Source organism: Rhea pennata, chromosome 20, assembly GCF_028389875.1.
Source record: "Rhea pennata isolate bPtePen1 chromosome 20, bPtePen1.pri, whole genome shotgun sequence".
NCBI classification, from domain to species: domain Eukaryota; kingdom Metazoa; phylum Chordata; class Aves; order Rheiformes; family Rheidae; genus Rhea; species Rhea pennata.
The window spans coordinates 3,496,980-3,512,367 of NC_084682.1; the positions used below are offsets into that span (position 1 = coordinate 3,496,980).

Below are 15,388 nucleotides of genomic sequence, written 5' to 3' on the forward strand. Positions count from 1 at the left end.
AGGAAAAGACAAACAAACAAAAAAAGCCCCAAATTTCCAGCCAGTGAAATTAAGCATGAACCAATGAAGTAAATACTAGTGTGAATTTTCCACTTCTAGGTTTTATTTACATATCAAAAAATTCTGACAAGACTCTCTCTCTCTCTCTGTGTATTCACACATATATGTATACATACACATATGTGTACATATTTGGACTACAGATCAGTATGGGTATTTTTGGTAAAATTTATCAAAACAATAGCACTCCTTTCATATTAACTGAGACACTGACATCTGGTAAAAACAAGTGTGAAGATATGAAAAACAAGCTTGTATGCCCATCAATTACGAGATTCAAGAAATTATGAGATTCAAGAAGATTCCAAAAACAAAGCAAAGTTTGGGGGTTTTGCTCCTTTTTTTTTTTTTTTTTTTTTTTTTTTTAAAGAGGGGGCGGGAAGAACATGAATTAAGATTTCCTTACCTTGTAAGATGGCAAAAAGCACAAAACTCCTTGGCCAATTGTCTTACACACTGAAAGTAGAAGTGCTCCCACTTCATCTTGGAATTCAAAGGTCTCTGTATGCTGGAATGTGGCGCACAGTTTCCGACCATTAGGGCCTGCTCCAATGGTGCCAACCCAAACCTAGTGTATTAATAATAAAAATGTTAATATCAAAATATGTGACACAAATTGAATTGAATTATACTAGGTTAAATAACAAAACTTTAAATGTGAACAAAAATAGTTAGCTATTCCTAAACAAATTAGTTCTAATATCAAAAATATAGAGAGACTAAATTTCTACTATTATTAAAAGAGAGAAGAGGGCATTCACTGACATTAGATGGTTATTATCAAAATAGCATAACTTCAACACTTCCTATGGAATAGATGTCTAAATATTGCTCCTTTTTTCCTTTGAAAATTCACTTTACAACATCATTAATGCAATTAAAAGTCTGTTTTATACACTCCTTTTTACTCTTGGGGTGTTTGTTATCATTTATATTGCAAGTTATTGTTCATTTTGCAATGGCCAGCATCACACCTCAGGAAAGGGAACAACCCTGATTTTTACCTGTGAGTTCCGAATAACATGATTTGCCTCAAGCTGTATAGAAAACTTTACACCAAGTTCTGAAGAAAATGAATCCATTGGAGAGAGCGTACCGGATGTCAGAACAATTGTTCTAACATCACTTAAGTCTGAAAAAGCCTAGGTTAGAGAAAGAAGAGAAGGAATTTAGACAATCCATATTATCATTTTAAGCTCTCATATGTATTTGTGATCAGTCAAGTTACAGAAGATCTTCTACTTCACACTCAGCTTACCACAGCTGGATTCAAGCACCAAAAATTAAGCATGTGGACTACAGTTTTCTGCCGTAAATTCCTTTTATGTTTGGTCCGTGTAAAGAGGGCACTTGTATCTGAAACATCAAGTTGGTTTTCATTCATCCAAGCATAAGTTTGCTGTAAAGCAACTCTGTAATCATCTGCATACCTATACAGATATATGTAATGTAAATATTAATTAAAACAATTAAGCAAATTGTAATAATAATTTTATCAGATTGAGTCAGCATTAAGTTTATAAAAAGTAAAGATAGTGTTGCCACAATGCATTTCCAATTTGAGTATATAAAATAACTTATATGATATACTGTTTAAAAAAGTAGATGTAGACCATGTAGTGTGTAAAGCAATGTTTGCTAGAAACAGATTATTAATCTAGATTTAAAGCTTCAACAATTGTTGGTTTCCCTTTTAGAAAAATAATGAAGCTTTGTAATAATTTATAAGTAAAAAAAGAGGTTTAAATCAGAAAGTTTTAATAACTGCTGGCATTAATAGTCAAGATTTAAGACATCAGTGGTCAAATTAAGTACTAAATAAAGAAAAAAGAAAAATCTATGCATGTTTCACTTGGCAATGCATCATGAAAATTTACATGCAAGCTTCAAATAAATTTGTTCAATATTTGAATTCACTTACGAATGCAAAAAAAAATAATTTGGTAGTATTTAAATTAGTTCTCAATAAATTTTTCCCACATAAATAGATTTTCCAAGGCTTTTTCAAGTGTACGGTTTTGCTCAGAGAAGCCAAGCACCATAAAAGAGGTGTTGTACAAATGAAAGAGGCAATTTGGCAAAGCAGCAGAATTAAGTCTGTGTTAGACATGCCTACCTGGCTCCTAACGGCACCTGTTTGTTCTTCAGCATACATACTAAAGCTATTCAAACATTCTATAAAACATTTGAATTTATAAAAGGAAAAGCAACTATCAGACCTATAAAATACTCTCACTTGAAGTTTTCATGTTTTGATGAAGTAGGAAGGGAGGAAAAAAAACACCGCAAAGTTCAGGCTGTATATTTTCACTGACCTGCTATTATCTTTAAAAAGACATAAAAGAATCATGAATAACCCTTTTAACACAATCTGAGTAGCAGGGCTCACAACTGGTATCTCGATAACCTCTTCTCTACCAAACATCAATACTTTTTCTTCTTTTTCCAGGACAGCAGCAAAATGTTTCTGTAAGAGGCAAACTCCACATTAACAACATTCTAAGTATCTTCTCAAAACCAAAACTAATACAAACCCAAAGTTGACCACCACAATGTTTTAAAAGTTCACCTAACATAGCTATAAAAACATAGACTAAAGATAGAATTGAAAAGTAACCATACTTTTAACGTTTGGCTTGTACATAAAGGAAAGATAAGCTTGCGAATATTGTAAAAACATTTCAACAGTCAATAAAAATGCAGATGGATAGCACAGACAAAACTATCAGTGACTAAATTGCTCAATTTAAATAATTTCACACGATCAATTATATACTTTAAAACATTGATTCTCTACAAGTTCCAGTAGCTTAAACGGATAACTCCTGGTTTTCATCAAGTATAATTTTCAGACAACTTTGTAAAATTGTATTTATTTAAAAGACCTGCTAACGTTTATCTTATGAATATTTCAAGATGTTAAACAAGATCAGCATTATGCACTCTTGTCACTCACCCACATGGCATATAACATTACCTGTAGAATGGGAAAAGTAATATTGGTTATTCCCATGCTGTGCAAAATGGTGAGCATTTCTTTTCCACTCCAAACTTTACAGGATGTTTCATACCCTCTTTCTACTAGTTGACCAGAGCTCTCCTGTAACCAGCTGTAAGACAGAAATCAGAAATATCTTCAGCATTAATTTTAGTGAGATTTAGAGATACTTTTCAGGTATAAAACCAATCGAACTTCAAAAATTCCACCATTCTTTAACGCTGATAAACATGTAAAAATAAATATCTAAGTAGATAGATGCTGTTCTTCTGTATGCAATTTTTACATCTTTGAACTGACTACTATGAAACTGCTTGCGATATAGCTCATGAAAGTGAAAAGTATACTTGTCCCCATAGTTATATTTTATCACCATGTAGTATCTTTGCATTAGGAAAAAGGATGAAAATATAACCTGTTCCTATGATATAATATCTCAGACATATTTAAGAAATATTTCTGTAGTCTTATTTCCATGTTCAAAGTTGTTGTACTCTTCAGGCCACTCACTACTACTCTAAATGATACTCTAATTGACACTCTGATTGGTTTGTTATCCTGCCAATTTCAAGCTTCCCTAGTAAGAAACAAATACGGAGGTTTTCTTAAACATAAAATGATTACTTTTAATATTTATACACAGCTATGGTATGTATGCCAACAAAAACTGCATACTTTAACCCAGCTACAGATGTTTCCAACTGTTACAGTCTTGCAGCCTACAGTATTTTGAAACTCTGTTTCAAAATTAAGCAGCATTATAACCCTACTGACAATGCAAAATGCCATTGGTTTTTATATAAGCATGACCTAAACATGCAGATCTTATCAGTGGCAGAGCTAATATTTTCTCTAATCAAACATGTCCTTCATCATTTATCCAGTATTACAGCACTTCCCCTTTGTCGAGAAAAGCAGACAAGCTTGCTCCCTCTCCAAAAATGCCGAAGCTGTCTGTTTTGTCAACCAGCAGGAGGCATCAGAAAGACAGCTGTCATTTCTACATCCGTTCAAAATATGTATCTGCAAAATCACTTACTTATTATCAACTAAAGCAACAAGGCTTACGGACTGTTTTAGTTCCAGATTTCCAATTCTGTCACTGCAAATAATCTGTTCAATGGAACAATTAAAAACTCATTTTTGCAAGGTTAAGAACAAACCAAAAAGGAACACTATCATAACAATCACTTCTTCAGCTATAATTTGCTCCATCTTGTTAAAAAAAAAAATCATTATCACTCATACACAAGTACGAGTTCATCAGTGTAACACTCAGCTCTAACTCCTCAAATGTAAGATCAAGAAGAATTGGAATTAAAATTAGGAAAGGCCACTATGATAGAAATGAAACAGATTTACAATAGATAAAACATTTCAGGAAATGCAAAACTTCTGTTTCCGTGTCCTGAACCTCAAACATCACCATAGACCTTTGAAATGGTCATACTTTAAATGCTAATACAAATTAACAGAACAGTATTTCTGAACCAATATATCGTATAAAACTTCACAAATTCTCAAATAAAATCCATCCAATTTAATCTAAAGTTTTTTTCTTGAAATACTGTTAATTTAGTACAACTACTTGTTTTTAGAATAAAGCAGTAAGAGTGAATAAAAATCGGCTCGATTTCCAGAAAGACACTTACAGCTTCAAAGGAGAAATAGCATATCCAATTTATTCAGTAAAAGATTTAACAAATGTTACTAACAGCAGTCAGCTGCAGAAAGCATATTTTTCTCTCCCCTCTAAAAAAAAAAAAAAAAAAAAAAAGAGAGAGAGAGAGAGAAATAGAAATTCTATTGTTCATGTTGTTTACTCTGCTGAACAAACTGATTTGTACTGGTAAACCTGCATCACCATGAGTAAAGCCTGCCAGTACACCTCTACAGTATATATTCAAATTCCTCAGAAAGGTCACTTTAGCACCTCATTGGCACTAAGCCCATGCTTAAGTGCTTTCTGGAATCAAGACCCAGGATATTTATAACTGAAATAAGATTTTTCTAATTACCCATGCATTTGGCAAAGCCATGTCACTTTATGCAATAGCGTATTACCAATTACTGGCCATTTACACCCAGTCTTTGGCTTTCCAACAACTGCATTTCATACTGTTGGCAGATTTGCCACGACAATCAACCTTAGTTTTTCTGATAAGGTTAAAAAGCTTGAAGCAATCAAATCTTTAGCCATGCTGTTCTGATCTTTTACTAAAATTTAATATTCGAAGCATCCAAGGTAGGATAATTAGCCCCCCCCCCCAAAAAAAAAAGTGAAAGAAAAAAAAAAAAACACTTCTCAGTGGCACATAAACATAAATTTTAAGATGGAGAGAGTATAGGAAAAACGGTAAATTACTTGCTGTCCAAGGTTTATTTTGCTGTTTTGCTGACTACTAACATAACAAAATGATTATTTGATATGAGTCAGAGATCAGTTGACTTCAAAGCTAGTTGTACCATTATCCACTTTTTATATCACTGACTTTATTGTTCAGGTTTCAATGGCCATGCATTTCCAAAATTCTTTCAGTCCTTAGATTCTCAAAAGAAAAGATTAAAAATTAAGGTCTACAAAGCTAAATTCCCAATTTTCTAGTGGTGACAGACTCTTCCGACATTGTTTCAACCGCTGTCCAGACTGCTCCCTGCAGACTACTTCTGCCTTGCCCCTGCTCGTTTCTTTCCCGCCTTCCCCAACTTCTGCTCCTGATCTTCATTTTTTTCTCTTTCATTCTCTCTCCCTATTTTCCACTTCTGCTTAGACCCTTCCCTTCCAATTCTACCACCTTCAAGGATTCTGGGGTTTACTTTCCCTCTCTTGCCTTATTATCTTCTTCTCCATGGGGAAAAGCAGAGAATAGAACATTTTCCATTTTCTCTATTTCTCTCTGCCCTACACATCAATTCTTGCTTCCAAAACAACTTTCTCAGTCATCTATTTCTCTATCCACTGAATGTTATGATCTTTGTGCTCCTGCATGGGAAGTTTTAAGAGATTTGGTACATGCTTGGTTTTAGTTTCAGTACAAAAGCAAATCATGAAAATCATGTTCTAGTGACACAGTCAAGGGCTCAGTTATTCTGTATGGACAACTTTTTTTTCTGACAGCAATTAGAAACTCAAAGAGGATAGTCCATGCTCTGTGCAAAGAGTTCGTTATCTGAATTCTCTAAAGACTTTAACAAGTCTCTACTGAGAATTTGTATTTACTGCAATTTTTCAGACCCTTATTATCTCTTTGCTCAAGTTAGAGTAAAGTTTCAGAGGGAAAACAAAAGGCATACTTGATAAATTCACTTTCAAATATTGAGAATCTGTTCCAAATCACAGATGCAACGAGATTCTGAAGCAGATTTAGGAAATTATTTAACATCAAGCATGGACAAAATATTTCCTCTCAACCTTTCTGAAAAAACAATTGAATAATTTTAGATAAAACCTAACAATTTTCAGGATAAGAAATTTAAGCACTGTATAAGTACTCAAATACTGCAAAGATAGAAGCTACTTAGAATATGGTAACTGAAGCTTTGGACAGCTTTAGTGGTTAAGCATCACTACTACACTCTATAATGAATTTCATTGCCTTTTACTGGACCAATAAAGAATTATTATTTCACCTACACATGACAATACGCTGCTTGGGTAGATTATTTTTTTCAGCACAGAATACTTTCTTGGGAACATAAGTTCTGTAACTGTTTCACACAAATAGAAAGTGTCTGTTACATCATTTTCTGTCCAAGGCTCCCAAGTGTTTTATAAACATTAATTAATGCTTTGACAAAGTAATGCTATTGCTATTCTTCAAATAAAAAAATAAACACATGTGAAATATACATGGGCCCACGTAAAATTTTTGAACGGAACTTCATAAACTAGGAGAGTAAGCTGCATAAAAATCAGCAGAGTCTTCAAGAGCATAAGTCACTTTACAAAACAGAATTGAATGCTTCCTCTTGAGTAGCAGAGTGTTTTTCTTAAAATAGACCAAAATCCTCTAGATTCCTGAAATGAACAAAAATCAAGTGACTGCATCCTTCGAAGTAGACCTCTACTGCCTTTTATATGATGCAACACAGTAACCAGTAAAATGCATCAGTAAAAGGAATATAAATGTTATTTTTAAAAAATACTAATTGATATCATAAAATTAAAAAGAGTTGCCTTACTTTGTCAAAGAGTAGCACACAGCCCGTAGGGGCTCATGATCCTTCTGCCTGATGTTGTTATTGACCATGAGATCTAGCTCTTCTCGAGCAGATCTTAGTTGATTTTCTGTAACACTGTAGCTCACTGACTCCCGAGCACAGTCCTCAATATTGTGGGCTTCATCTAAAATGACTACTTGGCCTTTTAGGTTTATTTCCATCTACAAAAAAAAAAAAAAAAAAAAAAAAAAAAAAAAAAAAAAAGTCTAGTAAAACAGAGTGAAATACATAACCAAGAAATGGTAACCAGTAGGTTTCTAGAAAACACATATTCTCCATCATGGTGCAAGCAACAGAAAGCTGTTTTCAGCTTTTTATCAAATTTCTGTAACTGGAAAATAACCAGAAAAAGAAAAATAAGCGCTATCTCATTCATCCTAGGCGAATATAATCTGAACCTACTACACTCTCTATAACCCATACATTTGTGAAGTCTCTAAAGGTTCCTTTCCGTTGAGAGGAAAACCCACGTAACTAATCAGCTAAAATATAAGATGAATGAAAGTATTACATGCAATACAGAAATGCTCTTTTTAAATGAAAGAAGAAAAAAAGATCTCTAACCCAGAGGTTATTTGTAGTTAACATTTTGGATACAAATACTGTAGCTGACTGTTGCACTGACCATTATGTTCCTTAGTAACTTCATTTTAACTTCTGTTAACTTCAGTTATTGCAATACTTCACTTACAAATATACTTACACTCTCTCGTATCTGTGGGTCTAGGAGATAATTATAAGGACAAAACACAATATCTGCCCCCACCATGAGCTCTCTAGCTGCAAAATAGGCACATGCACGAAGCTTTTTTCCCAGGCTCACTAGATCTTCAATGTCCCAAGCCTGACATTTCTTATGTGCCAGTTGCAGCGTATGATATTCACTGAGTTTATGAACTCCATGGTAATAAAGACAGGACTTTCCCTAAAAATAAATAGGGACACAGAGTTAGATGTTACAAATAATAATAAAAAAAATTTAAACCTCAAACCTTTTATGTGCCTTTAGACTTTTGTTCATGAAAATGTTTTTGAGAGCTGTTACTTACATTGGACAATGATAAAAACACATCACGTCAGAAAGACAACAAGCAAATCCGTGTCCCCCTCCCCCCAAAAAACTGTAAATCAATAAAAGACATTTTATTCTCTTTCATCTATAAAATCAAAGGTAACTTCAGTCTTGCTAAGAACATTAATCCAGCAAATCATCAAATGGGTGAAGAATTCAAAATCATTAATAATTACATCTAAATACCCACAAAAATATATAAATACAGTATATTCTTATCCTTTGTCAATAAATTAATACTTTCTGCTTGGAAATTTAACAAGGAAAACAAATCAGAGAATTTAAATCATATCTGAATCTACTTCTGTTCTTCATGTATTTCTCACCTCTAGAAAGCTCAGGATGGATTCAACGCACTTATCAACCTACTAATGAGTCTGTCAAGGATTTTCAAAGCAGCCCCTTTATTCATGTTTAACTATGTCAAACAAAATTCAGATCCTGGGGATTTTGAGGTTTAGTGGACAGGAAGAGTCAAATGCATGGACCAGATATACTTTCTAAATTACAGAAATATATAGGGAATGATTATACTGATGAATAATGATGCTAAGATCGAAATAATATTTCTGTGCTATTCAACCTGAAAATAATTTGCTATAAATTAATGGCTATAAATTTTTGAAATATAATAATATAAAGATGTAATAAAAATTAAAGATGATGATGAACTCTAGAAAATATTTTCTTCAAAACCATTTAAGGATAGAGTGATAATCACAACAGGAAATCCCATCCCATTTTAACACTAACACAACCAAAGGTAAAGGTTGCAAGTGATGTCATATTTACAGACTTTTGGCTCATAAATTGTCCAGTATCTATTTATCAGCTCACTTCTGTACTAATAAACACTAGCCTTCGTTATCACTAGAATATACTCTGAGGATTCAAAAATACAAAAACACTCACACCTAGTAAGTAGAAAACAAACTCAAATCCTCAAAAAAACAGATACAGAATGATATTCTTCAAAGTCTGAAGTGACAAATTAGTTGTGCCATTTTCTACTGCTCTATGGTGAATTAAACATGGTGCACAAAACTTTCTCAAATTCTTTTCTGATTATTACTGTTAAGCTTAATTTGCTATATACAGCTGTGAAACTTTTAACCATAGGGCCATTCCTAACTCACTTTCACATATTTTTAATCAGTCTATATGCATGGCTGTTATTTTGGTTTAAAAGGAAAACCAAAACGTATGGGAAAAAAAATCTTGCCTTTTGATTTACAATGACCACCTTTATTGAGGACTTGCAGGACTAGAAAACTGGTAGAAGTTACGCAGTTAAAGACAAAAAACACCCCACATCTATACTGGTGAATGAATCGTGTGTTCCACAGAGAGTATGCAAAATACCACCTCGTTGACTGGATTATTAAGTTATTATCGCAGAACTGGTCGTGGCTGATCCAATCAAAAAGGGGTTCTTAGCCATTATGTATGTTACAATAAATTAAATCCAATCTTTAATTTTTCTAAATATGCAACTATTTTATCCCATATATTGCAGTCAACATTATCAGTGCAAAAGAAGAAAATTTAAATATTAAGGCATAAGTCCTGAATACGTAACTTCTTCACGATTAAAGGAAAATATTTTGAGTAAAACTTTTTTTAAATTATAAAGTTTACGAATAATCAAATATTATCCTATCATCACATGCTTTTACATATTGATACTAAGTATCAACATTTTCTAGAAATTAATATTCTAGTTTAAAGCAACTTACCAGAAGGCATTTAACCAACATAGCATTAAGAAGCTATATATATAGCTCATTCCAACTTTTCACACAATTATCTTTCATGCAAATAAGCTTAAATGAATGCCCATTTTTCTGAAGCAGAACTACTCACGTGTTTTCCTTCCAGCAACTCTACACACATTTCATTCCTGTTGCTACCACTACCAGATACCACTGGATGAATACAGGTATAATCCCGGCTAGAAAGAATTGTCATAGGGACACTGGAATATGCTGTTCTCTTCAACTCCCTGGTAATCTGGGATATTTGTTTGTGTGTTCGTGTTCCAAAAAATATTTTTGGGATGAATGACTGATCTCCGTTTTCTTTCTTCTTTGCATTACTATCAGTTTCTTTTCCAGAAGAACAGGAACACTGAGTGCAAGGGGCAGAAGACTGCAAAAAAACCAGACAAACAAACAAACAGAAAATCCCACTGCAAGATGAACAGGTCAAATTTGTTTAAAATCTATTTGAAAAATGCTTTCTGGGATAGTTCAAGATAGCCTGTGAGGTCATCAGGTTGGCCTATCAAACCGCAAAAGGCTTACACACGTAAAAGTATATATAACACCTCCTTATGCCTGAAAATCTTAAAATACTTTTAGCAATCACTGGATACAATTTTATCATAATCTAATCATAGGAAGAATTAGTACTCAGCTGAGGATTGACATACATGAATAATGTAAAGGAACTTCTCACATGCAAATATTTAAATACAGGTTTAAGAAACCTCCTTGAACAAGGGAGGCAAAAAAAAAAAAAAAAAAAAAAAAAAAAAAAAAAAAAAAAAGCATCCAGCTACCAGCTACCAGAAACCCAAACTGAAATGATGACAACACTTTCTTTTAAAGCAAGCAAAAGAAATTTGGACAGTTTAATGAAATTGCATTTGCAGATAAAAACAGATGACTTCATATACATTCCATTAGAAACATGTTTGCCATGCTATTATATCAAAGAACATCTAGTAACTATGAGACTAAAAAACAAAATTAAAAAATAATCCTGTGAAATAATTGTTTAAAACGTATTTTATTCCTGAAAAACACTATTTTTAATGTTCTTCATGACATTAAATACTGGAAAGATTTAGATAGGATTATTATAAATAGTGTGAAAATAGCAGACACATGGAAACCAAGTAATTCTGAAGTAACCTTGTCCACACACATCTCCTTAATTAATTTTTCTAGTGCAAAAGAGTTTGTATTTGGTTTTCAGTTTGATAGTGCAAATAACAATGTGTACTTGCCCATTCAAATACTCCTCCTTCACACTTAATTGTAATGAGTAAGATTTACCATTATAAACAAATGCTAAGTCACACCGCGTGTTACACCACAATACTGGGGATCAAGCTGTCTTTTAGCCTCCACCTTGTGGAAAAGCAAGTTCATATTACCTTCAGTCCCACTCAGCCTTGTCCTCCATTAAATATTACAATACATGATAGAACGTGAGTAAATGTAACCCTGCTGGAGCTGTCACTCACTAGGATAAAAGGTTCACTGATGTGCCAAATAAACAGGCCCTCAAAGCAGATAAAGTTACACCCATGCTGGAATTGTTACATTCCCTTCTCAGGTTGCAGTAATAGCAGATTTCATTACGGTGTGCTGCCACATTAAATAGCCAGTTCCAAATATCCTGCTTTCTATATCAAATAATTACTTATTCACTGAAAGGATAAAAAGAAGAGTTATGAATAGGGCTCTTGTCAATAGTGAAGCAGGAAACAGCTGACATATGGTATATGTTACATACGTGGCAATATTCAACTCAGTTTGTACTCACATAGAAAACTGGAATGCAAATTCTACCTTGATATTTCTATCATCTATATTCTATTCTGATCTTTGAAATAATGACCACCACATTTACATACTAACAACTAATATAATAGAAGAAGAATCAGCTTACTTGCCACATAGGCCTTTAAAAAAAACATTTATCTCTTCACTTTAATTCAAGACAGATTGCTCACGTTTTCAGAGGAAAAAAAGAATAGGCATAATTCAAAGATGATAAAAATATCACTAACACTTCACTGCTAATTTTAAGCTTCATATTTAATTTGCCAAATAAAATAATAGAAAAATATCAAGGCCAAACGGGTGACTATTCTGAAAAGTTGTTCTAACTGTCATTGTACAATCAAGAAAATAGGAAAATAACAGTTCAAATATTTACATATCAAAGTCCTTTTGTGATGAGTTTTAAAATATAATAAGTTTCTTTCCCTAAAAAGATTTAAAAGTGTGTTCACATGTCTAAGGTTACAATATTTTACAGGTGGACTCGTAAGTTTTTCCTTTAAAATTTGAAATTGATATAATACTGGCTTTAAAAAGCACTTTATCCACTATTCCATCTTTAAAATATTACCCTTAAAAATATTTTGAGAGAGAGAGTTGTAAACTCAGATTGATTTTATAGTAACCAGTAAAAGTATAAAACTGCCCTGTAGTAGTCATAATATTTCTAGAAGACACAGATGCCATTAGCCCAACTTAAATAAATAAATAAATAAAATTTTATAAGGCCCTTTATAATGAAGAGAAATATTAATGAAATGGTTATAGTATAATTTATAAGTCAAGTTTTTCCTGTTATCTGCATTACTACACTTGTATTCTTTGTTATCCTTTAAAAATGGTTTGGCCATTTCTAAATTTTATTAAAAACAAACTATTTTAATACTATATTTCTAAGAAAAAAGTTACTATTGATATCACACAGAAAAAGCTAATGTAGTGTTAATCTCCCATTACTAATGAAAAAGCAAAGATGCAGAATATTTAATAAGTGGACAAAGTGATAACTACTAATATGGCAGTTCACATGGCAATGTTGCCTCACATACTGTAAATTTTTACAGATGGAAAGCAGAGATACTTTCTAACTTATAATACAGTTAGAAAACCTTCCAACATTTATGTGAAGATCTATAGACTTTTTTTTTTAATTATAAGTGATTAATATTAAAGACAACTTAGAACTAGTCCACTAACAGCCCCGGTTTGACACACTGTGAAAGCTTTCCCTCCTGATCCCCACAGGCCACCACCTTAGCCACAGCATCAATTTAGAGGCGCGATGGTTCAGGTTTTGCTTTATTTATGATGCTATCAAAATGTACTTATTGGAGTTCAAGTTGCTGTAGGCTTCAATGAATATTTTATTTCAGCTGCAAATACTTTGTCGCAAAGAGCATCACCCTTTTCTAATCAAGAAAAATTATGAGCTCACATACCTAACAAAATCTGTTTAAGTATTGTATAATTTTACTAGCTTTCCCAGACTACATATTCGCCGTTTTGGTTTAAAATTCTTGTAACGTAGGGTTACACAAAACTAACAGCTAATGAAAAACTACTAAAATATTGAGACTGTGAAGAGAAAGTGGTAGGTACACAACTTAAAAACATCATAGAATTTAATCTTACTTATAGCACCCATTTGCTCCATTTGCACTGTTCTAAAAACAGCTGAGTTGCAAGTGTATTTACTATGTATGGTGTATTCTTGTCTAGAACATGACAAGTATAAAAGGACTTGATATATATGAGTAACAATTTCCAGAATCACAACAGTTGTGCTTAAAATTTTGCAGTCAATACAAAACCCTTGGACTTCATAACTAAACCTATTTTCAGCTGTTTGAATCTGCGAGCAACTTTCATTTAGGAGAGGGAGAAAAAATATATACCTCTACTGTCTGCAGTATTTCATCAGAAATATCCAGTAACAGATGCCATCAGACATCAGATACCGGACTATACAGACCTTCTTCTAATCTAGCTTGTTTTTCCTTCTGTTTGTGAGTAGATAAAACAGTCTATCACATCAATATTTATATGGCAAAAAACGTAGAAGTCAGATTAATAAAAGAATAATCAAGTTCACCAACCTGTCCTACGTGTAAAATAAAGCTCAAACAACACTGAGGCTGTGATCTTTGAAGCACAAAGAGATAAGAGGAGTTCTTCATATCTTCATCTACATTTCCTGGTTACAAAGCCATCTAACTGATACAGCAGTGAATACCTCTTGTGTGAAATATCACACAAGCACAACCTAGTAAGATATCAGTAGTGACATTACCAGAGCTTTTCAACTATTCCTTTATATGCTCTCAAAAAGCACAGTATTCTGCTGCTGCTGAAGCCTCTTGATTAAAGTACACAAAGCAGCTGTTTATCCTCTCACAGTAACCAGCAGGTGAACCCAGTTCAATATTTATCACAGGCTTTCACAGATCACTGCTAACCAAGCAAACGTTTTAATTAAGCTGGAACTTGCTTCAAAGAGCTCATTCAAAATGTCAATCAGCGGGTAAAGGATCAGATACGGTGTCAGGTGAGAGCATGTAATACAAATCCACAACTTTCTTCATCCCATCGTGGTAAATTAGGCTATTCTAGAGTCCAGACCCTGATTGTAACAGACTGCCAGTCTCCTGGAATGTGTAACAGAAGTCACTCAAACTCTATTGTGAAGGTTGTAAGCAATATGTTAAACTGCAATGGGCTAGCACATTAAGACAGATTCTCTTTGCAGTTGTTTTTTGATACCCCAAGTGTTTGTTACACTACTCTCCATTTACTGTTTACTTTTTTTACCTAGTATAAATGGGGATTCCTTAACACAGCTGCCCTAGTTTCTCAGACTACATGCTTTGATAGAAGTAATCAAGAGAGTACCATAAAGGTATAATTTCTCATCTAAACTCATACTAGAAATACCCTCTTTTGAAAGAATCAGCAGCTGAAGGACAGAAATGGATTCCCAGGTGCTAGACTGAAAGAAGCTAAGAACAAGCCACCGCTTTGAGCAGAAGATCCTCCTGGATCTACAGATGTTCTTTTGATGCAGCAACGCTGGGCAGCACTTCTCATGCTCTTAGAACAAACAATCCATTCTCTCTCTGCTGGACTATAAAAAGTAATACTTGACAAGAAATTAACTTCACTTTGAGCACAGAATTGACTGCAATAAAACCCAGATGTAAAAAAGCAAGTTTTATCCGACTGATTAAGAAAAATAAAAACGGAGGAACTCCTCTTGCACTTTCCAAATTTTATGTATTACTTTACTTGGAAACAAATGCAAACTTCTTTGCCTTTCAGCAAATGTTAGAAATTGGTTTTCAATCAACGTGCACACCTAGTAAGCATTAACAGGAATGGCTTACATTAAAAGAAAGAGACGTAGGTATACATTTTCAAACATGTTCAAACTAATATGACTCTTCATACTAACTTTGTTTCATCACAGTA

General features: G+C 33.3%; 1 protein-coding gene across 1 annotated transcript in view; it reads right to left on the reverse strand.

The window, feature by feature from the left end:
- The window catches only part of BRIP1 (BRCA1 interacting helicase 1), a 75,335-nt gene that overhangs the window by 49,431 nt on the left and 10,516 nt on the right, over positions 1–15,388 (reverse strand). Inside the window, exons 7-14 of the mRNA XM_062592443.1 lie at positions 10,215–10,499; positions 7,983–8,204; positions 7,241–7,440; positions 3,038–3,170; positions 2,376–2,527; positions 1,319–1,490; positions 1,065–1,202; positions 467–628 (exon numbers count right to left, since the gene is read on the reverse strand). Of these exons, the coding sequence (XP_062448427.1) occupies positions 467–628; positions 1,065–1,202; positions 1,319–1,490; positions 2,376–2,527; positions 3,038–3,170; positions 7,241–7,440; positions 7,983–8,204; positions 10,215–10,499 (1,464 nt within the window). The remainder of the gene's footprint in view (positions 1–466; positions 629–1,064; positions 1,203–1,318; positions 1,491–2,375; positions 2,528–3,037; positions 3,171–7,240; positions 7,441–7,982; positions 8,205–10,214; positions 10,500–15,388) is intronic.